This window comes from Barbus barbus (genome assembly GCF_936440315.1).
Source record: "Barbus barbus genome assembly, chromosome: 15".
Lineage (NCBI taxonomy): Eukaryota > Metazoa > Chordata > Actinopteri > Cypriniformes > Cyprinidae > Barbus > Barbus barbus.
Genome location: NC_136743.1, coordinates 27,951,498 through 27,979,335, shown reverse-complemented (window position 1 = coordinate 27,979,335; position 27,838 = coordinate 27,951,498). Strand labels below are relative to the sequence as shown.

The window sequence follows — 27,838 nt, the reverse complement described above, 5'->3', positions numbered from 1 at the left end:
GGCTGAAGTACAGGGTAAGGGGGTGTGATGGGGCAGAACGAAGTGAGACGAGAGAGAGAGGAGGGTAGTGTGTTAGTGACTGGAAAGGGTGATGGGCTTTAGTAGTGATCAACGGTGGATTGACAAGTACTTTTTTTTGGAGGGACCTTCATTACCACCATTATTATCTTCCTAATTTACTCCTCCTTTCTCTGCATGTCTGTTTCTTTTTGCCCCCTCGGGACGATTGTGTGCTCGGGTCTGGGTGTTTGTATGGCTGATTGAGTGGGCAGTCGACGTGGACGTGTCACCATGGCTCTGGGTGCGGTGTGGAGCCGCGTTAAAAATGTGTGCCAACAGAACGGCCTCCTCATCTTGTCAGTGTTGGCCGTGGTTATCGGATGCCTGCTGGGCTTCTTTCTGCGCTCCAAACACCTCTCTGAGCAGGTTAGTTTTGGTTTCCCACACCTCCTGAACCAATAACAGTCAATGTTTCCATCTTTCCTGCAATGTCTCTCAACTTTCCTGCCATCTGACATTAGTTAATGGCAAATATTAATTGTATAGCTGAAATGACAGCTACTGCTTAAAATTGTTTTATTCAAAAGTTTTAATACTTAAAACTTTTGTCCACCAAGTCAAGTCAAGTCAATATTATTTGTATAGCGCTTTTAACAATGCAAATTGTGTCAAAGCAGCTTTACATCGGCTTGATATAAAGCTGGGTGGCTTTATATCAGCTTTACAGTATTTAGACGGGGAAATAGTTTGTCGAAATAGTGTCATTCTCCTCTGGCCAGACAAAATCAGCAGTTTAAATCTAGGCTAAAGCAGAATCAGACTGTGCAAAGGACTCATCTTGTTCCTGTGGTCTTGTCCCGATGGCCGTCTTGGAGACAGGGTCTTCACTGGGGATCAGTCTCTGGGGCTCATCTAGGTGTCCTGGCTGTAGAGGTCATCTCTAGGTGCTGATCCACCATCTGATCTGGATACAGTCTTGATCTGGGTGGCTACGGGGACCTCGGAATAAGAAAGAAACAGACTAATATTAGCGTAGATGCCATTCTTCTAACAATGTAGCAAGTACATCAGGTGTTTTGGGAAGTGTTCCCGGTTCCGGTTGACCTAATTAATGCAGCCTAACAATCCTTTAATGGATATGAATTATAGAAATGCTAGATGGGTCTTTAATTTCGATTTAAACTGACAGAGTGTGTCTGCTTCCCGAACAGTGTTAGGTAGATTGTTCCAGAGTTTGGGCGCTAAATAGGAAAACAATCTCAAGCAGTTGATTTTGATATTCTAGGTATTATCAAATGGCCAGAGTTTTGAGATTGCAGTGGATGTGAAGGACTATAATGCGATAACATCTCACTCAAATACTGAGGTGCCAAACCATTCAGGGCTTTATAGGTAATTAGCAAGATCTTCAAATGTATACGATGTTTAATAGGGAGCCAGTGCAGTGTTGACAGAACCGGGCTAATGTGGTCATACTTCCTGGTTCTAGTAAGAACTCTAGCTGCTGCATTTTGAACCAGCTGGAGTTTGTTTATTAAACGTTCAGAGCAACCACCCAATAAAGCATTACAATAATCTAGCCTCAAGGTCATGAATGCATGAATTAATGTTTCTGCATTTGACATTGATAGCTTATGTCGTAATTTAAATATATTTTTAAGATGGAAAAATGCAGTTTTACAAATGCTAGAAACATGTTTTTCGAAGGAAAGATTACTATCAAAAAGTACACCTAGGTTCCTAACTGATGACGAAGAATTTACAGAGCAGCCATCAAGTATTAGACAGTGATCTAGGTTATTACATGCAAAAGTTTTTGGTCCAATAATTAAGTGTCCATACACATCTGTTTTTTTCAGAATTTAGCAGTAAGAAATTGCTAGTCATCCAGTTTTTGATATCAACTATACATTCCATTAGTTTTGCTAATTGGTAAGTTTCATCAAGTCACGAAGAAATATAGAGCTGGGTATCAACAGCATAACAGTGAAAGCTAACACCATGTTTCCTAATGATATCTCCCAAGGGTAACATGTAAAGCGTGAAAAGTAAGGGGCCAAGTACTGAGCCTTGAGGTACTCCATACTGCACTTGTGATTGGTATGATACCTCTTCATTTACTGCCACAAATTGATGGCGGTCAGATAAGTACGATTTGAACCATGCCAGTGCACTTCCTCTAATGCCAAAATAATTTTCTAGTCTATTTAAAAGAATGTCGTGGTCGATAGTGTCAAACGCGGCGCTAAGATCCAGTAGCACTAATAGAGAGATACAACCACGATCAGATGATAAAAGCTGGTCATTTGTAACTCTAATGAGAGCAGTCTCAGTACTATGATTTGGTCTAAAAACCTGACTGGAAATCCTCACATATATCATTTTTCTCTAAGAAGGAACATAGTTGTGATGATACTACCTTTTCTAATATCTTTGACAGAAAAGGGAGATTCGAGATCGGTCTGTAACTAATTAATTATTTGGGGTCAAGTTGTGTTTTTTTAATGAGAGGCTAAATAACAGCCAGTTTGAAGGTTTTTGGGACATATCCTAATGACAATGATGAGTTAATAATATTCAGAAGAGGATCTATTACTTCTGGAAGCACCTCTTTTAGGAGCTTAGATGGAACAGGGTCTAAAATACAGGTTGTTGGTTTAGATTATTTAACAAGTTTATACAATTCTTCATTTCCAATCGAAGAGAATGAGTGGAATTGTTCCTCAGGGGATCTATAGTGCACCTATAGTGCATCTGATGCAATACTGTGGCTGACAGCTGCATGGTTACAATTTTATCTCTAATAGTTTCGATTTTGGAAGTAAAGTAGTTCATAAAGTCATTACTACTGTGCTGCTGGGTAATGTCTGCACCTGCTCATGTTATATTTTTTGTTAATTTAGCCACTGTATTAAATAAATACTTGGGGTTGTGTTTGTTTTCTTCTAAAAGAGATGTAAAGTAAGCAGATCTAGCAGTTTTAATGCTTTTCTGTAGGATAAGGTACTTTCCCACAAAGCAATACGAAATACCTCTAATTTTGTTTTTCTTCAGCTGCGCTCCATTTTCCGGGCTGCTTTCTTTAGGGCCCGAGTGTGCTCATTATACCACGGTGTTGGATATGCTGAGGAATTGAGATAAATCAGGAAGATTATTTATAAAGTAGTCTTTTGTGGTAGAAGTGATGGTTCTACCATATTTGGAACAAGGAGTTGGCTTTACAGCTTTAGCTATATGGAATATAAACGAAACTAGATAATGATCTGAGATATCATCTCTCTGCTGCAATATTTCAACGCCACTGACATCAATTCCATATGACAGTATTAAATCTAGAGTATGATTTCGACAATGAGTAGGTCCTGAAACGTGTTGTTTAACACCAATGGAGTTTAGAATGTCTATAAATGCTGATCCCAACGAATCTCTTTCATTATCAACATGGATATTAAAATCACCAGCAATTAGGACTTCATCTGCAGCCAGCACTAAATCAGGAAATCCTTTAATAAAGTCTGTATGGTGCCCTGGTGGCCTGTATCCAGTACAAACACCGTAGGGGATTTATCATGAACACTTGTTTCTTTGGATAATGTTATATGAAGCACCATTACTTCGAACGAATTATACTTGAAACCCAACCTCTGAGAAATACTGAACATATTGCTATAAATTGTGGCAACACCTCCCCCTTTACCTTTTGGACGCGGTTCATGTTTGTAACTGTAATCTTGGGGGGTGGACTCATTTAAAATAATGTAGTTGTCTGGTTTTAGCCAGGTTTCTGTCAAACAAAACACATCTAGTTTATGGTCAGTGATCATATCATTTACAAAAAGTGTTTTTGTAGAAAGGTATCTAATAATCAATAAGCCAAGCTTTATCATTTGTTTATCTGTATTATATCTGTTTTTTTATTTGTTGAACATCAATTAAATTGTTACTCTTACTTTGGTTTGGATGTTTGCTGTATTTTCTAGTTGAGGGGACCAGACACAGTCTCTATAGTGTGATATCTAGGTGAAAGAGTCTCTATGTGCTGAGAATTAACTGACTTCTGTGATGTGAGGCGGCTAGCAGACGGTCGGTTTAGCCAGTGTCTGCTTCCTGACCTGGGCCCCAGTTAGTCAAGTACGAACTCTAGGACTATGTGCCATATTTCTAGAGAGAAGAGTGGCACCACCCCAAGAGGGATGAAGACCATCTCTTATCAACAGGTCAGGTCTGCCCCAAAAAATCTTCCAATTGTCTATGAAACCTATGTTATTCACTTAGACATCCAGCCATTGAGCGACGACAGTCTGCTATGTATCTCATCACCCCGGTAAGCAGGGAGCGGACCATACCCGCGACTAGGCCGCCTCACAGTCACCCAGTTGCCCTGCTGCACAGGCTCTACCGGAACCGAACAATGTACAGGATTCCCTGAGCTAGTCGCATCCAAAGCAATATCTACAACCCTCACATTCTGAATGTCCTCAACTAAAGTTTTTTATGCGTGTCTCTAATTCTGAAATCTTCTCTGTCAGCCTAACTATTTCCCTGCATTTATCACATGTGAATCCCTTGTCGCCGACAGAGAAAGATAAACTGTACATGTGGCAAACAGTGGAAACAACAATAGCAGGAGAAGAAGCCATTACTCACCGTGATTGAAGAATGATTCGCTTACCACTGTTGTGAACGATCAAATTAGTTTGATAGATAATACCAGAAATATGGTGGGAATTAAGTTTATATATTATCACTTTAAACAACAGAGAGTGAAAGTAAGATTCAACAGAAAAGCGAAGCTACACGGAGCTACAATCGCAAACCTCTCAGCAGCACGACAGACAGAAGCAATCGATTAATCGAGTAATCGATTAATCAAATCTGGTGCAACCAAAAAAACAAGATAGAAAATGATTTCATGACTGTGTGTCAAGGTCAATAAGTCTCTTAAACTATTAGAAAATGTATACGTTTTATGACAAGGCAAGGTTAGTTCAGATGGTAAAATGTCATGTGGTGCAACAGTGCATCACCCCAAAATGTAGTGATATTTGTGAATTAATAACTCATGCTTTTGTTAGAAAAATACTTTCAATAATATCTTGAAAAAGATGTATTTAAAAACTTTGAAATGAGTTATTAAGAAGAGTGCACTCAGATTCAGTGAATTCGGATATGAAAATATGTTCGTTTACTTGATGGTTACACCAAATGACATTGTAATGGATTTATTTTTTTTGTGAATGCAAAGTGGAAAAAGTGTTTTAAACTAGATTAATAAAAAAAAATGTTATTTGTTATTGATCAAAACAATATGATATACAGAAAAAACAAATGGTGTTGAATTTACTTTGAAACAATTGTCAAATAATTAAATAAAAAATATTTAATTATTTATTTACATTATTTTTTATATAAAAAAACATTTTATTTACAACTTTAAATTTTTTTAATTAATTTTTTACAGCGCATAAAATATCAGATAACTATACATTGGACAATAATCTATCTACATTACTGAGTCTGTTCACTATCTGTTTCATTGATTAAGTGAGATTGATGCTCTCCATCAAAGCTCTCTGTCATTATGACATGAGTAAACAGGCATCTAGTGGCCCAGAGGGATTATCAGTCAATCATCTGAAACGTTGAAGCACTATTGCAGTAAGGATCTGAAGTTGAAAATCTCATCACATCTTCTCATCCATCTTGAGTTGAACAATTCTCGGTAGTCCTGTCATTAGGTTAATGAACAAACATTGTTTGAAAACAGTTGAAGATGGAGTCTTGGATTTTGGTGTCTATTTGTCTTTTTTTAAGTACTTAACAGAAAGTATGATGACAATTTTAAAAAGGCCTTCCAAAAGACTTTGAAATTTGTCTTTATATACAGATCACAAACTAAATAAAACGTTGACTTTTTGAGTTGAGTTTTATATTAAGTGAAAATTAATATTCTAATTTAGTTTTGGTTTGTGGTGAAATCAAGTTGTAAAAAGTCTATATTAAGTGATATCTAAAAAATATATTGAATAAATAGGTCTTTTTTATAAGAAGTTTTTTTTTTTTACTTTGTATCAATGGTTTTATATTTGGGAAAATTAATATTTTTATTAATATTAAATCAAAATGTAAAATTTGAACCAAACCATAGATATAATTTGATAAAAACTAAAACGTTTGGATTTAGCGCATGTTTTAAAGTTGGTCCAAAGTGTTATTATAGTAAAATGTGGAAGATATTAATTTTAAATGGCATGAACTTGGTGAGACTCTGGTAATAACTAAAAAGACAAATGTGATCAGCAGATAATCAATTTTGACTATTTATTATTTAATTGAGTTGAAGTTTGTCACTAGTTTGAACCTATATTTTCCATCAGTTATTATGTTTAGCAATAAGCTCTGGCATCCCTGTCCGTTTAGATTATGCCACATGGCAGCTTTACAGACTTTATATGGCCCAAGCCAGGGATGCCAGTGGCAGATTTAAGGGCTCGGTGCCAGCTGCTTTTATGTTAGCATTAGCACGTATATAGGACAGGAGTGCCAGAGATGCACATCGATCTTGATGCTGCTTGGACAACGGCCCTGATCTCAGCTTCATGTCCCAGCCCCCTCCTAAATTCAGACCTGTAAGCGCTTTAACACCTGCATCATGACTCTCAGCTCCTTCAAACACAATATGGTCTATAATAAGTCTTTCTCTTGCTTAAAGGCTCTTCTTCAGCAACTTTCTTGGGCTGCAGTATTTTACTATCTTGAACTTGAAGAAGCATGATGATATTGGACAATTTGGATAGTGATAGAACTGTATTTTCATGAACTAATGATGAAATTAAAAGGACTGTAAAATCAAAAGTCATTAAACAGTGACTGTCATTCTGTTCAACACAAAATTCTGTTTTTTTATGTAAATTAAGCATATAGATTGTGACTTATCCACAAAATTATTTGTGTGGCATAGGTTTATTACTGTACCATCCACAGAATGCTGTTTTAAAGAAAACAATTGATAAAGGAAAAACTATATCAATGTAACTTTGCTTTCCATTTATTAAAGCACACTTTAAGTACTTCTTCAATACCACAGCAAAAAAAAAAAAAAAAAAAAAAAAGAATGTTCAAACATGATCAAGTCAGTAAACAGTTACAAAAACGTTTAAAACGATTTTAAATAAATAAAATACATGCATCGATAAATACAATATAACAAAGTAACAAATAATATATGGTTTAACAGTAGTATTCAGGTACAGAAATGTAATAATGAAGTGTAAAATAACAGTTTTCACTGTATACATTAAATCTAGATTAATCTTTGTTAAAGATGTGTTTTGTTGTTTGATTAGCATTAATGAATGACAGCAGGATGTATTTAGGCTGCTGTCCCTTTTAAGACATGATGCACAGATCCAGTATAATGATGCACATCCAATTTCTTTCTCTATTTCTGTGTTGCAAGAATGATTGGGTATTTTGACAATTTTATGCGTGTGTCTGTTCAAGCGCAAGGAGATGCGAAAGACGAATCAACACTATGTTCGAGCGATGTCTGAAAAGCGTCTCCGAGTGTGTGTGTGCGCGCAGAAAACAATGTGCGAGTATCTCTTTCGCCTCTTCTTGCGCTGGAATGGCTTCAAATCGTTTGAAGGTGTAAATTGTCCAGACAAAACATGTACAAATGTAAACTTTGACTCTATGATAGATGAATTTAGTGTGGTTCTGTTTCTCCTGAAGGAGGTGAAGTACTTCCAGTTCCCAGGGGAGTTGCTGATGCGGATGTTGAAGATGCTCATCCTGCCTCTAGTAGTCTCCAGGTAAGAAAGGACTAAATTTACTCCTTCTTGAGGTCCCTGTTTGCATGAATCTTATTATGCATAACTTAACTGTTAACATCAATGAATCTGGTAAAACAATATAAAACATGATAGCCTAAACATAGACATACACTGAAGTAAGTACAGTACAAATAGGTTGCTGCTGAGATGAGTGACTGCTTAACTGCATCAATCATCCACACTAAAAAATAAATACATAAAAATAAGGCATGAACTTGTTCAGACTCTGGTAATAAGACAAATGTGATAATCAGGTTATAGTCAATTATGATTATTTTATTGAGTTGAAGTTTGTCGCTATATTTTCCATCAGTTATTACACAGCTTATGAGTTATGATTAAACAGTTTATAAGGTCTATAACTTTTGTCATCATTTTCTTACTTATTGCATTTCCAAAACCATATTTACCAAATACTATCAAAGGCGATATTGCCAAATGATACCAATACAGGTACATATATTAAAAAGAATATTTCAAAGGCTAAAACGGGCAATTATGGTAATTTAACATTATATTTGAAAGCCACAATTTGTAACATTTAATATGCTTAAACAGGCACTTTTTGTGAAACATGATCAATTTACCAAATATAAATTTGACTAGATTCACAATCAATGTCACATACAGCTTTGTTGCTAATTAGAGCACCTGGTAGGCTACATATGTGACTCTAGACCACAAAACCAGTCTTAAGAGTACATTTTTCGAAATGTATTTTTTAAATAAATGAGTTTTCCATTGATGTATGGTTTGTTAGGATCGGACAATATTTGGCTGAGATACAACTATTTAAAAATCTGGAATCTGAGGGTGCAAAAAATCTAAATATTGAGAAAATCGCCTTTAAAGTTGTCCAAATGAAGTTCGTAGCAATGCATATTACTAATCAAGTTGAAGTTTTTATATATTTACGCTAAGAAATTTACAAAATATCTTCATGGAACATGATCTTTACTTAATATCCTAATGATTTTTGGCATAAAAGAAAAATCGATAATTTTGACCCATACAATGTATTTTTGGCTATTGCTACAAATATACCCCAGCGACTTAAGACTGGTTTTGTGCTCCAGGGTCACATATTAATTTGGAAGCTGAATTAAATGACTAGCAAACTTTACTAACTCTAATTTTATTTGAGGATCAATATGCATTAGTATAAAAATACCAAATCACAATCTATATGTATTTACATGTGCAAAATGCATATCTAAAGTGACACACACACACAGTACATTGCATTCACATTTTATCAGTCCATGCATTTGAACCCATGACCTTGGTTTTGCTAGCGCCATGCTCTACTGTATAAGCTACAGAAATGCTGTCAATCACATTATTTTCTTTCCTCTGTGGAAGACAAAACAATGTTTTTGAGAATGTTTGATATTTTTCAAACATGAAAATTCATGGTGATTTATAGTGGCAGTCTCCAAAAATGACACAAAGCACTATAAAGTGCACTATATATAAGTCTTCTGAGTCCATATGATATATTAATATATATAAGAGAGCAAAATGAAAATTATTAAGTTTTCAAACATGGCACCTCTAGATATCAGTGACACCACTGCTTCTTAAATATTTGATATATTATAAATATTATTCTAAACATTCTGAAATATTTGATACAGCAGAAAGGAAGTTTTTCAGTGAATAACAACTGAAATGTATTTTCCTCAAACATAGCTATCACAAGGCTTCATAGAGTAGACTTTTTAGTCATACGTCCTACTTTTATGGCTTTTTAAACTTGTTTGTATCTCTAATCATTTTCATTGGAAATGGAAAATTCGTTGGGGCATGGAAAACAGCAGTTCAGACATTTTGAAAAAAAAAAAATGAATAAAAAATATGTCGTGTTCAACAGAAGCAAGTCATGCAAATAACACAAGAATGAGTAAATGACAGAATATTCATTTTTTGTGAACTAGCCTCCTAAAGCATGAAATTTTGTGAACTACCAGTATTGGTTAAGGATTTAACAGCCATGCTGTTTGTGCAATATCTATGACTTGCAACCACAAAGGGAGAAAAAAGAAAACTATCCAAACCAAATGATCACATGCTGGATGTACCTGCCTCCTCTGGAGCAGCAAAGTCTTAAAAGGAAGTTGATTCTCACTCCACACACACACACACACACACACACACACACTTCCATCTGGGTCAGTGTTCCAGATGCTCAGCGAACATAAACACACGCACTAGGGAGTCATTACGCAGGGTCAGGATTGTTAATTACCGCTAATCTGAGGAAGCTAAGGACCAACTGCATATGCACAATAGCCAAGACATCTCCTATTAGGCACCTAAGTAACGTTTCCAAATATAACGTCCAGAGACCAAAAATAAAGCAGTCAGGTTTATGCTGACCTAAATGTTAGTGGCAAATTGAATTAGGAAATCAGAATAGCACAATTGCAAAAGCACTGGCTCTCTTATAAAGAGGAATATTTGGGATATGAGAACCTTCCTCATCAGGGTCGGAGACAGAAGATGCTCAATGATCCGTCAATGCCTTGGCTGGTTAAAAATGAATAAAAATGTCATATTAATCAAATGGTATGCCAAGGCTTAGGGCAAAAGCAGGGTCTGCGTACTGTCCTCGTTTCAACGCCATCTGCCTACCAGCAAGAGTGGAAACCAGATTATCTTATAAACGTACCAGCCACAATCAAAGGCCCTTTCTTATCCCTGTGTGCATTTCAGTATGATGCTGATCTTTAATCAATGGCCGTGCAGACACGCAGAAGAGTTTTAAAAGGTCACCGACAGGGAATTCCATGAGATTATGGCATGCACTTTATTCTGAATGTAGTTTACACTAAGAAATTAACATTGTTTTAAAAATAGAAAAACTTGTAAATTAGCCAATGGTTCCCTTACTATACAGTGAAAAACTGTAATAAATTCAACAGGACAGTTCATGTAATTTTACAGTAAAATACTGTTAAATCTTTTAGTTTTTGGAAGTGGAAACCCATGCAGCAAAATATATATGTATAGCCTATATATATTTGATATATTTTTTCAAATATATGTTGTAAACAATGAAGTTAAATGAATGTTTTTGAAATTGAAAATATATTTCAATATTTGTCAGTGTATTTCATATACCAAAATATATTTCAAAATGTAATTCAGGGGCAAGAAAATCCATTTCCAATCTTGCAGTAGCCTACATTCAGTCTAAATGCAAATGTTGACGGAATAGCCTACTAGAGATCAAAACTAGATTTATTAATGTGTTTACATTTTTTTTATTAAAATGTGTTGTATGTCCAAATTAAGTATTTCTCCAAATGTGAGATATCAATGTATTTTCTTAAACTGAAAACAGTCCTATGGGGGAGAGCTAAATATTTTTTAATGCTTAAAAAAATACATCTATATTTATAAAATACCTTTTCAAAAATATATACTGAAAATGGACAAAAGTAGATTGTTATAAAATATACACTCACCTAAAGGATTATTAGGAACACCTGTTCAATTTCTCATTAATGCAATTATCTAATCAACCAATCACATGGCAGTTGCTTCAATGCATTTAGGGGTGTGGTCCTGGTCAAGACAATCTCCTGAACTCCAAACTGAATGTCAGAATGGGAAAGAAAGGTGATTTAAGCAATTTTGAGCGTGGCATGGTTGTTGGTGCCAGACGGGCCGGTCTGAGTATTTCACAATCTGCTCAGTTACTGGGATTTTCACACACAACCATTTCTAGGGTTTACAAAGAATGGTGTGAAAAGGGAAAAACATCCAGTATGCGGCAGTCCTGTGGGCGAAAATGCCTTGTTGATGCTAGAGGTCAGAGGAGAATGGGCCGACTGATTCAAGCTGATAGAAGAGCAACTTTGACTGAAATAACCACTCGTTACAACCGAGGTATGCAGCAAAGCATTTGTGAAGCCACAACACACACAACCTTGAGGCGGATGGGCTACAACAGCAGAAGACCCCACCGGGTACCACTCATCTCCACTATAAATAGGAAAAAGAGGCAACAATTTGCACGAGCTCACCAAAATTGGACGGTTGAAGACTGGAAAAATGTTGCCTGGTCTGATGAGCCTCCATTTCTGTTGAGACATTCAGATGGTAGAGTCAGAATTTGGCGTAAACAGAATGAGAACATGGATCCATCATGCCTTGTTACCACTGTGCAGGCTGGTGGTGGTGGTGTAATGGTGTGGGGGATATTTTCTTGGCACACTTTAGGCCCCTTAGTGCCAATTGGGCATCGTTTAAATGCCACGGCCTACCTGAGCATTGTTTCTGACCATGTCTATCCCTTTATGACCACCATGTACCCATCCTCTGATGTCTACTTCCAGCAGGATAATGCACCATGTCACAAAGCTCGAATCATTTCAAATTGGTTTCTTGAACATGACAATGAGTTCACTGTACTAAAATGGCCCCCACAGTCACCAGATCTCAACCCAATAGAGCATCTTTGGGATGTGGTGGAACGGGAGCTTCGTGCCCTGGATGTGCATCCCACAAATCTCCATCAACTGCAAGATGCTATCCTATCAATATGGGCCAACATTTCTAAAGAATGCTTTCAGCACCTTGTTGAATCAATGCCACGTAGAATTAAGGCAGTTCTGAAGGCGAAAGGGGGTCAAACACAGTATTAGTATGGTGTTCCTAATAATCCTTTAGGTGAGTGTATTTATATACAACGAAAAATCAAGTCAGAAATCTTGGGGTGATTCTGGAGACAGACCTTAGTTTCAGTAGTCATGTCAAAGCAATAACTAAATCAGCATACTATCATCTCAAAAATATTGCAAGAATTAGATGTTTTGTCTCCAGTCAAGACTTGGAGAAACTTGTTCATGCCTTTATCACCAGCAGGGTGGATTACTGTAATGGTCTCCTCACCGGCCTTCCCAAGAAGACCATTAGACAACTGCAGCTCATCCAGAACGCTGCTGCCAGAATTCTGACTAAAACCAGAAAATCTGAGCATATCACACCAGTCCTCAGGTCCTTACACTGGCTTCCAGTTACATTTAGGATTGATTTTAAAGTACTTTTACTCGTTTATAAGTCACTCAATGGCCTAGGACCTAAATATATTGCAGATATGTTCACTGAATATAAACCAAACAGACCACTCAGATCATTAGGATCGAGTCAGTTAGAAATACCAAGAGTTCACACAAAACAAGGGGAGTCTGCGTTTAGCTATTATGCGGCCCGCAGCTGGAACCAGCTTCCAGAAGAGATCAGATGTGCTAAAACATTAGCCACATTTAAATCAAGACTCAAAACTCATCTGTTTAACTGTGCATTTGAATGAGCACTGTGCTATATGTCCGAACTGACTGCAATGAATTTTATGTATAATCATTTTCTTTAAATTTATTTTAAATCATTTTCTATATCATTTTAAAATTCCTTGTTTTTATTATTCTTATTTCCATGTTTTTATTGATTTTAATGTCTATTTCACTTTCTTTTATGTAAAGCACTTTGAATTACCACTGTGTATGAAATGTGCTATATAAATAAACTTGCCTTGCCTTGCCTTGCCTATATACTGTAAATATATTTCCCTTAGTGACTTCACATTTGATGATTATTCATTGAAATAACTGTTTCCTGTAATGCTTTGTTTTCATACAAGTACAGGTTTTATATAACATATGTTTATTGCATTATGTTAGTGTCATGTGTGTTACAATGACGTTGTTTTGTATTTGTGTATGACATATTACATATATATTAGTATTTACCTCTGCTTGTGGAAAAGCTACTCGTGATGAGCTTTGATTTTCTCATAATCACTTGTGTTTTTTGGTGGTTCTCAATGTATTATAAAAGATTTTAGCACTTCAGTGCATTCGTATAATAACATTGTATCAGTTCATGCAAGTTTATAAATGTTGCTACCATATATTTCATGCTAAAGATCTGGCAACCATCGTTTTTTTGAAGCTCATTGGTCTATAGGCAAATACCGTTACATGATAGATGCTTTAGATGTACTGCCTTTGATAACATGGCACTTCTGAGCCCCAATCAAGTCAAAATCTCCATTTCCTGTCATTCTGCGTTTACTTTTTAATACATAGATCTGTACAGAGCATGATGCAGGACACATAATCCTCTCATATGTTCAAAAGTCTGCTTTCATTTTTAATGTTGGACGCAGCGGTTGTCAGGATTGCATCTATATGGGGAAAATCAATCAACCTTTTGGAAGATTAAGGCACGTCTTTTTTTTTCCAGCTCAACTGCATCTCATATGGTGGCATCTCATATGAGATTTTTTTTTTTTAATACATTCTCCTTATGGTGTGTGGAGGTGCAAGGCGCATGCTTTTTGATGCGATCGTCTCGAGTTCGAACCCGCCTTTTGCCGAACTTTCTCTCATATCGCATCGAAAAGGCATTTATTTTCAATAAAAATGAAGGAAATAATCAAAAAGTTGAAAATAAAAGTATCGGGTAGGGTTAGGGTAGGTGCAGGGAGGGCTTTATTGTCCCAATAAGGTGCCACCCATTTAATAATTTGAATTAAAACTATAATTTACACTCAATAGGTTATTATTGCCTACTGTTTTATAATGTACTACAATACTGAGGTGCAGATAATTGCCACTATTTGCAATAAGTAGTATAAATAGCAGAAAATCGTGCAATTTTAACATAGTGTAAATAGCATCCAACGCTATTGCTTAGTGTAAATAGTATCTATCGCTAAGAAAATATGCTATTTGCACTTAGTGTAAATAGCATCTAATTGCTTGCTTTTTGCACTTAGTTTAAATAGCATCTATCTACACTGCAAATAGCCGCTGCCTATAAATTAAATCATTGTTATAATATTTTGTAATATAGTAAAAAAATATATATATTTTGTTGTATTAAGTAATGAAAACATGGTGAAATCATGTAAATGATGAATGTACATGGTGCATCATGTAAATAATGTCACAATGCAAAATAATAATAATATTTTTATCTATACAATACACTTTTTCTTTTATGTTTTCCTTTATTATTTTGGCTGAAATGTGTTCTGGACGTGTTTTTATGAATTCAGCCACGTGTTTCTGCTATGTACTGTATGCAGATGTTTTCAGGTCCCACCTGAGAAATATGACACTCATGTGACCTGCGTGGGGGAAAGGCCCAGGCGCAGAGCCTTTATCTGGCCTTTCCCATCTCCAGGCAGGATTAGGGTAATGCTCTTGTCAAACAGAGGTGCTTCACAGAAAGCTCCAGATGGTCTGGAAGTCCTGCTGGCCGCCGGTAGCAGAAACACACGCAGGGTCAGACAGCAAGGGGCTTAACACACATGTACATATTAACATATATGAGCACCTGCACAACCAGCAGTCAGCTGCTACAAAAGAAAACAAGCATGCATTATTAGACATTGTACTATAGAGTCAATAAAGTCATTACAGTCGATATGAAATCAAAATGAACAGTTTACTTTCCTTAAGGGATATTCACTGCAAATGTCACCCCACTGCAAAAATGTTCTTAGTATTGTTGTCTTGTTTTTATTACAAATATCTAAACATTCCTAAATCAAGATACATGTACTTGAGACGCATAATGACAAAAGGTATTACATTTTGTTTTGAATCAGAATATATCAAAATGAAGTGACATTTTTCTTGTTTTAAGCAAGAATGTATCTTGATTTAAGAATGTTTAGATAATTGTATTGAAAACCAAGGCAAAAAAAAATTATTTTTTTTTTTGTAAAGTTCAGTTGACAGCAATAATTTTGGTTACCGCATCAATTAATTTGACTTCTATCAGTGGAAGTAAATGTCAACATTAAAGTAAACCTTTTCTACATTCTGTCTTTTAATTTGTTAAGAGAAAGCACTGTTTTTGAAGAGTGTGAATGTGCATATGCTCTAGTATTGGGGGGAATGCCTGAGTGAAACCTTCAAAATAACAGAACAAACTTTTGTTTTGTTGAGATCCTGAGGAAAAAAGCTTAATAATAATAATGATGATGCATGGCCTCTTAGTGCTTCAAAGCTTTGCAGATAAATTACCCAGCAAAAGTTATTACTTGTCTTTGCTTTTCTTGTCATGATTAGGACCCCAGTTCTTGTAGTACACTGTAAAAAGTGATAAGTTGACTTAAGTTTGACTTACTTAATATCGGTACAAAGTGGTATGATCAGCATAGAGGGATATTCCCTGTGAACAAATGGGTAATAAAGGCTATAGAACTACCTGAATAGTAGACTCTGTAAAGATAAACTTACATTGTAAAGCTTTATTCCTATTCTGTTCTGTTCTGAATTGCCGTCATGTGACTGGTATGGGATGAATTGATGCATCGAAGATGCATCTAAGGTGAACACAGAGCAAACATCTGTCTTAGTTTTACGTAACTCTCACAGCTGAGCAAAAGGTTGTTCAAGGTGGCAAAAAATCAGTTATTTTATATAAATCAGAGATCATTGTTGAGTTGCTGAGGATAGTGTAATCACTGTTATGATAGTTTCAGTGATGGCACCATTGCTTGTTTTTGAGCTATCAGGAGATACATATATATTGTGTCTTTTTTGGGTCTACTTCACATGTAATGTTCCCCAAAACCTGAAAGATTGAGCCCTGGTTAAGCCCATCAGAGTGAAGAATCAAGCTGTTCTGTGAAGTTTCTGAAGTTGAAGATGTCATTAAAGTGTGACAGAATACTGATGTAAACAAACAATATATAAATATATAACAGAAAGAAAAAAAAAGGGAAGAAGTTTTTTTTTTTTTTTTTTAACCTTTAAACATTAAATATTTCAACAATGATTTGCATTGATTTTTGGTTGTACTTTCTTTTTTTCTTATTTTACTAAGACTGACATCTGAATGTGTGTGTTCTTAAATATATTTCAGCATTGTATTTAACCACTTTGCAATATTTTAAGTGTTATTAACTGTTTAGATATTGAACGTTGAAGATAATTGACCTGTTTTGGACTTTTTTATGTGACAATGTTGTGTTTTTTTATTTTTCATTATTTTAGATCAAAACTATTTTACTTTCTTTGATATTTTTATCATCTCTGCATTCAACTGATTTATTAATTGTTTTACATATTCTTTAAAAATGTTTTTCTCTCCTCAGTTTGATGTCTGGTTTGGCAGCACTGGATGCTAAGTGCTCCAGTCGACTGGGCATCATGACAATCTCTTATTATCTGTGGACGACCTTTGTGGCTGTGGTGGTGGGCATCGTCATGGTCATCATCATCCACCCGGGTGGAGCTGCCCAGAAGGAGGATTCGGAGGACAGTGGGAAGCCCATCATGAGCTCAGCTGATGCTCTGCTGGACCTTATCCGGTAAGCCTGGGCTATCTGTGATCAGTTTATTTGCTGCCTATGCTGGGATAGTTATTGCATGCTTCAGTTAACCATGCACAGAAAAACGCTGATACTTCCCTCATGTTTTCAGTGATAGAATATAAAGGGTTGCAGACATCTCACATGCTGAGGCTTTGAGCGGTCTGTTAAACCGTGTGAGTAAAGCTCATGATAAGCCAGTTAGCGTTTGCTTGAGTAAAGGATGCCGGAGTTTACCCCAGTTACACTGTGTCACTGTCCCAGTCGGTCAGTGGAACAGTTAGTCAAGAACTTGTCACAAACAGTTACTTGAATGTAGAAAGTTCATATGGAGTCAGGAGGAGAAAAAACAGCCCCAGATCTTGACATTCATTTCACTTTACTTTACTTCTGTCAGGACCACTATCGTCAAAGATGACTGACAATTAGCATATTTGGATTGGCGGTATGGTTCTGTTCTGGGCAAGAACTCCCTGCACATCCATGCAGCCTAGCATGGAGCGCAGCTATAACCCCAGGGTAAACAGAGCAGAGCCAACATAAAGTGTATTGCAGATATCATTAAAGTTCAATAATTTAATGTAACATTTTGGAGATTAGTCTGATTCAAAGGAGAATCAGAAGGCTGAATCCTGACTGACAGAGGAGTAGTTGGGGATGGAGGAGGGTAATTAGCTTTTGAGCAACGCGAAGCTGGTGATAATACTGATGGACCTTATATACGAGTGCTGTGATAGGTTGCATCCCTATAGGTAGATGTGGATCAGCTGAGAGTCAGCTGATGCAAGCTTGACTAACGTGACCTGCCAGAACTAACGCTGATGCTAGATTTCTGTCAGGACCACTATCGTCAAAGATGACTGACAATTAGCATACAGTTTGGATTGGCGGTTTGGTTCTGTTCTGGGCAAGAACTCCCTGCGCATCCATGCAGCCTAACATGGATAAGAGCAGGGAGAGCAGCAAAAACCATATGCCATACCCTCCAACACAAAATGACAATGAAAATCTCAAGCCTTAAGCAACAAGCATGTAGCCCTTACCCAATGAATGGACAAGAATGTTGTCAAAAACCTGCATACGCCATAGCCACAAGCATGTTGCCCTTAATCAGATGACCTAACAAGTATGCTGCCAATACCTGAAAAGCTTAAGCAACATGGTCTCACTTAGAATCAGATAGCCTTAAGAATTAGCGTGCTCCCAATAAAACCAGACAGATTAGGAACAAGCGTGCTCTCAACAACCAGAAAGTAAGGCACATTGTCAGTATGATCACATAAGCTTAGCACGAGCACTTTACTGAAAACAACTAAATAAGTCCAAGCAATGCAGATAGCCTTAGAAACATGTTGCCAATAATCTGAGAGCATTAAAAAGTAACTTAGCTTAGCTTCCTGATTACCTACAGAGATGAATGGAGAACGAAACATAGCCAGCTGGGATGTGGATGCTTGAACTCTTAATACTTCTTCATGTGGGGAATGAACATCCCATCTGAACTTGTTCTTAGTCAGTCACTTAACTCATAGAGTCCATATCAATAATATAATAATGCGTGAAGCAATGCTACCTTCCAAATTGGGCATCAATACACAAAAAACTTTCACTTCCTCACGGTCCCTTTACGGTTCGCCGAGAGCGATCTCTCCTGTCTTAATGCACGTTACAACAGCTTGTGCGGGACAGTGCCTATTATATCAAGTGAAATAATGATGAGAAATATTATCAGCTTTGCCCTTTTGGCGGTAACACTGTTTTAGAATTTTTAGGGCAAGTCGTATTGGAGTTATTGCCGTTTATCCCTGAATGTGTGAGGAAAATCGAACACAAACTTAACCCCAGAACTAATGCTGACGCTAGATTTATTTTTGTTGTGCTTTAAAGGTAATTCTTTATAGGCAGTAGCATGTATACGCAATTACGCATACACAATGCTTGACTGGCCCACAAGTCCCACAAGGCTCAATTCTTGCACCGCTCTTGTTTAGCTTGTATATGCTCCCAGTAAGTCAAATAATGAGAAAGAACCAAATTGCAAAACAGTTAAGCAAAACAATTTGTATTATTTCTGAGAATGTTTTAACTGCATGCAGACATACATTATGGTACAAATATCTGGAGTGTCCCTTTGTTCTGTCCCTTATTTTCTTAAAGAATAAACACTTATTTTCTACAAGACTACAAGAATAAACACTTTTTTCTTAAAAAATAAAATCACAATTGTCTCTTATTTTCCATTTCTGAAGTTAATTGGCAAATCTAATGATGACGTGCTTATCTTTTGACTCCAATGACAGTCAAAATATCGTACTGCATGAAAGAGTAGAAGGTACCGCACAAAGAGGACGTCCAAGAACAACGTATGTCATCAGTGCTGGCGAGATATGATGCTGGAGTCCACAAGCTCTAATGAGAATTGTGCAAGATGGCATTTGTATAATTTCTATAATTTCTCAGAAATGTTAACATAAGTCACAAAGGCAAAAATACATTGCACCTTCACATGCTCTATGTTAATTGCCAGGCATAATGATTTGATTTCATTGTGAATATCTGTGGATTCTATGTTAAAGTATAGTGTCCGTGATGTTGAGGGATCAGGAGAGCTTAAACATGGCTCAGTTTAGGGTTGGCTGAGGGCTAAGGAATGGAGAATTCCTGCCCCACCTGTCTCCTGTGCTGCGTGACAGAGCATGGCCCATGCCATTGGAGTGTATGGTGAAGACAGGAGCCTAAACTGATTACTGATCTGAGCCTGAGACCATATGGCCCTCACTGAGGTGATGAAAGAGGAGGAGACTATTCATACAGCCACAAGATTAGCTCAATTTGTTAACAGTGCATGTCATGATGAATGTCTTAGACAGGTAAATTTAGATTGTATAGCATGTGATATTTGTGATCTCCACTGAGAGGTTATTGGGATTGGCGTTTCTGGGGCCCTCTGTGCTAATCAGACGCAAGACACTTGGATTAGAATTAGTTGACTGTGTCACAATGTGGAAACTTCTGCAATGCACTTAATATGTTTTGCTGGTGATGGGAAAGAACATATGCCAACATAAAATTGCATTTTGACATCACAGACCCATTTGTGGTGTATTTGCTCCTATGTCTACTCGTTTGAATTCAGCTTAAATGCTAATTATCTTTTAACTCTTAAGATCATACATTTTAAACTTCAGTTACAGACTTGGACTTTGTCCAACTGAAAAGTTATATATTCCTCTACTTATGTTGTGCAAGGGTGCTTTTACAGATGAACAAAAATACCATGATTGGTCAACAGCAAATGTTGTGATTTGGACATTGACCCCATTTAATTACCTCAGTCAACAAAACTTCTTGTTTATCCAGCCTCACCAGCTTAGTTTTGCTGGTCTAACAGACTGACCAGCACCAAATTAGTAGATAATCAGAATAAACCAGTTTAGTATTTTCAGCAGAATGCCACTGATTCTGTGTAATAAACATTAAAATTTGTTATAATACTCATAAAAAACTCTCTTTCCTCCATCAGCAACATGTTCCCAGCCAACTTGGTACAAGCAACTTTTCAGCAAGTGAGTTTTTATGTTTTTCTGTTAGTTTCATGCCCTGTGCCTTCAACACTCAATAATAAATAAAAAGCACGGTTACACTTTATTTTAAGGTGTCCTTGTTACAGTGTAATTATACATTTAATTACTAGTAATTTTAATTAACTATATGTACTTACTATATAGTTAGGGTTAGGATTAGGCTTTTTGTTTTAGGGTTACATGCATGTAATTATGCATAATTTATTGTTATTATAGTAAGTCCATGTAACTTGTAACAAGGACACCTTAAAAGAAAGTGTTACCAAAAACAGTTCAATATAATTGTTATTGTTCTTAAAATAAATATCATACTGCACATTATAATATTGTGATGCCTAAATTCACTTTTGAACTGACTGATTTTAGCTTTTTGTGTTTAATTTCATTTATTTAGACAAAATAACTAAGGGCTGTAATGTGAAAATGGAAATAATTATCAGCTCGGCCAGAATTGTATGCATCATGTTGAAATTAACCTTGCATGTGTGCAGTTCCTTTGGTATTGTATCTTTGCATTACTGTACTTTTGCAGTGAATTTGTTTGATATATGCCATGTTAATGATGAATTGTAATGGAATTGTAGTATCGCACAAGGAGCATCCCTATCATGAAGGCCAAACCCACCATTGGTCAGGACGTACTGGACACCACCACCAAACGGGTCTTCATTTATGGGATCCAGGATGACAACGGCACAGACATCCAGAACTTCTCCCTCGACCTGACGCCACCTCCGGATGTGGTCTTCAGGACGCTTCCTGGCACCAGTGAGGGCATGAACGTCCTCGGTATCGTGATCTTCTCAGCTACTATGGGTGAGTGGCAGCAGCAACGTCTGGAATTCCACAGCTTTATCCAGCCTAATTTATAAATACTCCGTTATTCTTGTCATTTAGGAATCATGCTTGGAAGAATGGGACCAAATGGCAGCGCTCTCGTCAACTTCTGCCAGAGTCTGAATGAAGCCGTGCTGAAAATTGTGGCCATTGTTATATGGTATATACAAGCATTATGTAACTCAAACCCAAAATTACTGTTTGTCTCACTACGACAATAAAACAAATAACTAGAGCTGTTACAGAGAGTTATGCTGGGGTCATTCTCACCAAACTATAGAAGCCTGTTTTCACAACTGAATAAAAAAAAAAAAGAAAGGGTAATTGTGACTTTGTATCTCACAATTCTGACTTTCTCCTCAGAATTCTTCTCACAATTATGAATGTCTTCCTCAGAACTGAGATATAAACATGCAATCGCTACTTATAACGTCAGAATTGTGAGATATATAGTCGAAATTGCGTGTTATAAAGTCAGAATTGCAAGATATAAACTTTTACTCTTTTAATCTTTATATCTCACAATTCTGACCTTTCGTACAATTTACATTATCTAGCAATTCAGACTTCTTTTCTCAGAATTCTGAGATATAAACTCGCAATAATGAGCTATCCAATTCTGAGGGGACAAGTTTATATCTCACAACTCTGACGTTATATAAACTCACAATTGATATAAATCCACAATTCTGAGAATTGCAAGTTTATATCTTACAAGTCTGACTCTTTTCTCAGTTGTGAGTTCATACCTGGCAATTCTGACTTTATGTCTCAGAATTGCAAGTTTATTTCTCAGAATTCTGAGTGTATAGCATGCAATTCATAATTATATATATATATATATATATGCTGTGAAGTTTGAGCACTAAAAAATTCAGCACTGGGCCTGTATTTGTACCTATATAAACCGTGTGCAACTGTTCAGTGAATTCCCTCTGAATGGCATCTATTTCTGATGTAACACCTCAGGTACTTCCCATTTGGGATTGTGTTTCTGGTGGCGGGAAAGATCTTGGAAATGGATGACCCCTCAGCTATGGGGAAGAAACTGGGCTTCTACGCCATCACTGTGGTCATGGGGCTGGTGCTTCACGGCCTGTTTATCCTGCCGTCCATGTATTTCTTCATTACGAAAAAGAGTCCCATCGTCTACATCAGAGGGATTTTACAGGCTCTGCTCATCTCATTAGCTACTTCATCCAGGTAACTTCATGCACCTTCATGCAGTTCATAGTTTGAGCTAATCCCTGCTAGATGATAACAGAACACTTACCGACTTGTTTAAATGTTTACCAAGAAAAACTGGCCATCATCATACAGTTGAAGATCACACACTACCAGACATTCAAATAGTTCCAAATACACCAAACTCAACTCATGCAGAAATAGGCACCTCATTGCTAGAAGACATACAACAAATGAAAACAAAAATCTGATCAAAAGTCATGTTGTGTATTCCAGCCTTAAATTAAAGTAGCACAAAATTAAACGACAAACTTTTGTGTTGTACTCCAGCTCTGCCACTCTGCCTATCACCTTTAAGTGCCTCCTAGAGAACAACCACATCGACCGCCGCATCATTCGCTTTGTACTTCCTGTTGGTGCCACTATCAACATGGACGGCACAGCCCTATATGAGGCCGTGGCAGCCATCTTTATCGCTCAAGTCAACAACTATGAGCTGGACTTTGGACAGATCATCACCATCAGGTAGGGTATGCCCCTTTTGACCATAGATCTCGTCTGGACACATTTATGCTCTAATTGATCTTGACTATTCATCTTAATATGAACATTTTTGATTGTTCCAACTGAACAGTTTTTATTTCAGTTTTAATTTAGATTACATTTTCTTCTTCTTTTTTTATCTTTTTTTTTTTTTTTGTCAGTGGATATAATATTGGTGTTTGTAATACTACTACTACTAATAATATTAATAATAACAATAATAATAAAAATAATAGTAATTATTGTCATTATTATTATTATTATTATATATTATATTAATCTTGTTTAGTAACTCCATAAATGACACGCTCATTTTAAAGATCATTGTTAGTTCCTTTGTTGCGACTCACCAACTGGTGGAATTAATTTATTCATATATTTATTCATATATTAATTTATGATGATATCACATAATTTATTCATATATTAAATACGCATAAATTAAGTTATATACTGTATATACACTGCCTTCCAAAAGTATTGAAACAGTGAGGCCAATTCCTTTATTTTTGCTGTAGACTGAAAACATTTGGGTTTGACATCAAAAGATGAATATGAGATGAGAGATTAAATTTCATCTTTTATTTACAGGTATTTTCATCTGGATCTGATACACAACTTAGAAGATAGCACCTTTAGTTTGAACCCACCCATTTTTCATGTTACCAAAAGTATTGGAACAGATAGAATGAACAGATTAAAGTGAAAAAGACTTAATATTTAGTTGCAAATCCTTTGCTTTCAATAACTGCATCAAGCCTGTGACCCACTGACATCACAAACCTTTGTATTCTTCTTTTGTGATGCTTTTCCAGGCTTTCACCGCAGCCTCTTTCAGTTTTGGGGGGTTACTCCCATCAGTCTCTTCTTTAGCAGGTAAAATGCATACTCTACAGGGTTTAAGTGTGGAGATTGACTTGGCCAGTCTAAAACCTTCCACTTCTTGCCCCTGATGAACTCCTTTGTTGTTTTGGCGCTATGTTTTGGGTCATTATCTTGCTGCATGATGAAGGATCTCCCAATCAGTTTGGTTGCATCTTTCTGTAAATTGTCAGACAAAATATTTCTGTAGACTTCTGAGTTAATTTTGCTGTTGCCATCATGTGTTGCATCATTAATGAAGATTAATGAGCCTGTCCCAGAAGAAGCGATGAAAGCCCAAGCCATTACATTACTTGTGTAATGTGTACTATAATGTACACCTGTGTACACTGTGTTTCAGATGAGCTTGTATGTTTGGGATCATGAGCAGATCCTTTCTTTCTCCAAACTTTTGCGTTTCCATCACTTTGGTCCATAAAACCTTGTCCCAGAATTTTTGAGGCTCGTCTCCTATTCTTCTTGCTAATGAGTGGTTTGCATCTTCTGGTGTAGCCTCTGTACTTTTGTTCATGAAGTCTTCTGCGAACAGTAGATTGTGATACCTTCACTCCTGCCCTCTGGAGGTTGTTGCTGATGTCACTAACAGTTGTTTTAGGGTCTTTCTTTACAGCTGTCACGATGTTTCTGTCATCAATTGCAGATGTTTTCCTTGATCGACCCGTTTGAGGTGTTACTTAGTACATCAGTGGTTTCTTTCTTCCTCAGGAGATTCCAGATGGTTGTACTTGCTATTGCCAGAGTTTGTGCAATGGTTTGATTGATTTTTCATCTTCTCTCAGCTTCACAATTGCTTGTTTTTCACCCATAGACACCTCTCTGGTTTTCATGTTGGTTACACATCTAACTATAAATGCAGTCTGCACGGATCTGAAACTGAGCGCAGACATTCAGTGCTATTTATTGTTTGAATAATCAGTTAATAGGACACACCAGGGCAACAAAACACCTGTCAGTCACATGTTCCAATACTTTTGGTAACATGAAAATGGGAATTGGCCTTACTGTTTCAATACTTTTGGAAGGCAGTGTATATATATATATAGAGAGAGAGAGAGAGAGAGAGAGCGAGAGAGAGAGAAATACAGATAATAATTATATAGTGTAATTCAGATGTATCTCTTTGACTGGATTCTGTTATTTACCTTTCATTATTTAAGAAATTTGTCCAAAAACAAACATACATTTAGTATTTAAAATTAGTGCCAAATCATAACGATAGATTATTTAAAAATATGTATACATATATCTCTTACGAAAAGAAATCAGTAAGTTCTTACTCATTCTGTATTTTGGGAATAATATTTTTATACATATTTGTTAACACTTTACAAAAAGGTGTCATTTGTTAACATTAGTTAATGTATTAACTAACATGAACAAACAATGAACAATGGATTTATTACACTATTTATTAATCTTTGCTAATGTTAGTTAATGAAAATACAGTTGTTCATTGTTAGTTCATGTTAGTTCACAGTGCATTAACTAATGTTCACAAACACAACTTGTGATTTTAATAATGCATTAGTAAATGCTGAAATTAACATTAACTAAGATTAATAAATGCTCATTCTTAGTTCATGTTTACTAATGTTGTTAACTAATGAACCTTATTGTAAAGTGTTACCATTTTTTTTTTTACTTCAGCATCACGGCTACAGCAGCCAGTATTGGAGCTGCTGGCATTCCACAGGCTGGCCTGGTAACCATGGTGATAGTGTTAACCTCAGTGGGACTTCCTACAGATGACATCACTCTTATTATCGCTGTGGATTGGGCCCTGTAAGTCTTTCTCTCAATCGTTAATTTCCATTGTAAATGTAGATTGCTGTTTATGATTGACAGGGTTGCCCGGTCTATGTATCAAAACCAGCCAAACAGCTACTCAAAACTAGCCCAGTCACCTTATGGGGAAAATTAGCTATCAAAGTTGTTCCAAAATCATGTTTAGGTGAGTCCAAACCACCTTTTGGTGGTTCCTACCCCACTCGAAATCACACTCCAGGGGGGAGACCTGCAGCAACAGTATAAAAGTAGTCCAATTCCGTAGGAAAACTACAGATTTGGCAACACTGGTGATTGATGTTGATTTAAGATTTATCATTGTGCTTTATTAATAACTTTTTAAATCTGAGGTTTACTTGTGTGTCCGTTAGGGATCGGTTCAGGACGATGGTGAACGTGATGGGTGATGCTCTGGCCACAGGAATCATGGCACACATCTGCAGAAAAGACTTTGTGAAGGAGGGCGAGGAGGTGGGAAAGAATTTGTATAGAGAATGTCTGAAATAACAACACATTGCATGTGCACCCTAACATCATTTCCACTATAAAAATGAAGATCTAATCTCTTCTCTTCACAGATTCCTCTCATCTGTGAGACCAAGCCCATGATCAGCATCCAGCAGATGATGTCCTATCAGAAAAACGGCTGCTTCCAGCCCCCTCCGCCGGGCCCCATGAGAAAACCCGAGCACCCGTCTCCTGACGTGGCCCGTCTCATGCAGCTGGAGGAGGGCATCAGGCCCCCCGACAAGAAGAAGTCCCCTCACCCGTCTCCACACCATCACAAACGAGACCATAAAGACAAAGACCACTGTACCATAGACATGAACGGTCTGGAGACCAATGTCTAGACTCCTTCACAGACTAAAACTGAGCTGCGAGACGCCAGCTGTTCTCTTTCTCTACCTTTGGATTTGTGTGTGAATGTCTTTGTAGGGAATTTCATGACGGGAAGCTGAAGCGATCGGGGGCCGTGAATCTTTGGACCTGCTAAGGGGATTCGCTGAATGCTGTTGACCCCGGAGGCTGAGCTCCTGGCTGAAGAAGTGTGTGGAGGAAGATCGGTGTACGTATGAGTGCTATCGTCATTGTGTACTTTCTCTGTGATCCAGAACAACAACACACTTCATGGACAGCTTGTCTGAGGAATGTGGATATGTGTTGTTTCATTATGCTGCTGAGGTATTTTTTCATCTTCAGAAAGGTTCTTTTCAAAGCTTTCTCTGTTTAAGTCTGCTCTTTCAGTAACAGAGAGAGAAAAACCTGTCCCCTGAAGAGATTTAACCACCAGTGATTACATACAGTGGCCCCAAGAAGTTTTTGGACACTTGTAGTATTAAGTGTCCAAATATCAGTGCATTATATCAGGGGTTTCAGCTCTTACCTCCACCCAGAGCTGTAGACAACCCTGAAACTTATTATAGCTTAGCGCTTAACATAATAAATAAATAAATATATAGAGAGACTTAAAATGCAAAAACCTCCAAGTCTGTCTGAGATTTTTCTTTTAAATGAGCATTTTGATCAGGCTCCTATGAAAATAACATTGGACATTTGAAAATAAGGCATTCAATAATTGACTTATAAACTTTTCTTTGCCATTAAAGTGAAATTACTAAACCTAAACATAAGAGTCTGATAAAAAAAGAAAAGAAAAAAAAGCTAAATTAAAAGAAATATCTTAGAGGATTTTGCATCTGAAGTCTTCATTTACATAAAAGCCTGTTTTGACACAAAAAGTATTTGGAAACTTTCTGAATGCAAAACATTAGAAAGATCATGTGACACTGAAGTAATGATGCTGATAATTCAGCTTTGCATCACAGGAATAAATGACATTTTCTCATTTT

General features: G+C 36.7%; 1 protein-coding gene across 1 annotated transcript; it reads left to right on the top strand.

The window, feature by feature from the left end:
• Positions 1-27,838, top strand: LOC306880737 (excitatory amino acid transporter 5-like). The gene is made up of 11 exons (XM_079434474.1): positions 1-426; positions 7,735-7,814; positions 16,957-17,172; positions 20,696-20,738; positions 21,341-21,572; positions 21,654-21,753; positions 22,563-22,796; positions 23,109-23,303; positions 25,851-25,985; positions 26,360-26,459; positions 26,567-27,838. Exons 1-11 carry the CDS (start codon positions 292-294, stop codon positions 26,837-26,839), a joined length of 1,743 nt encoding a protein of 580 aa, XP_079290600.1. The 5' UTR covers positions 1-291; the 3' UTR covers positions 26,840-27,838.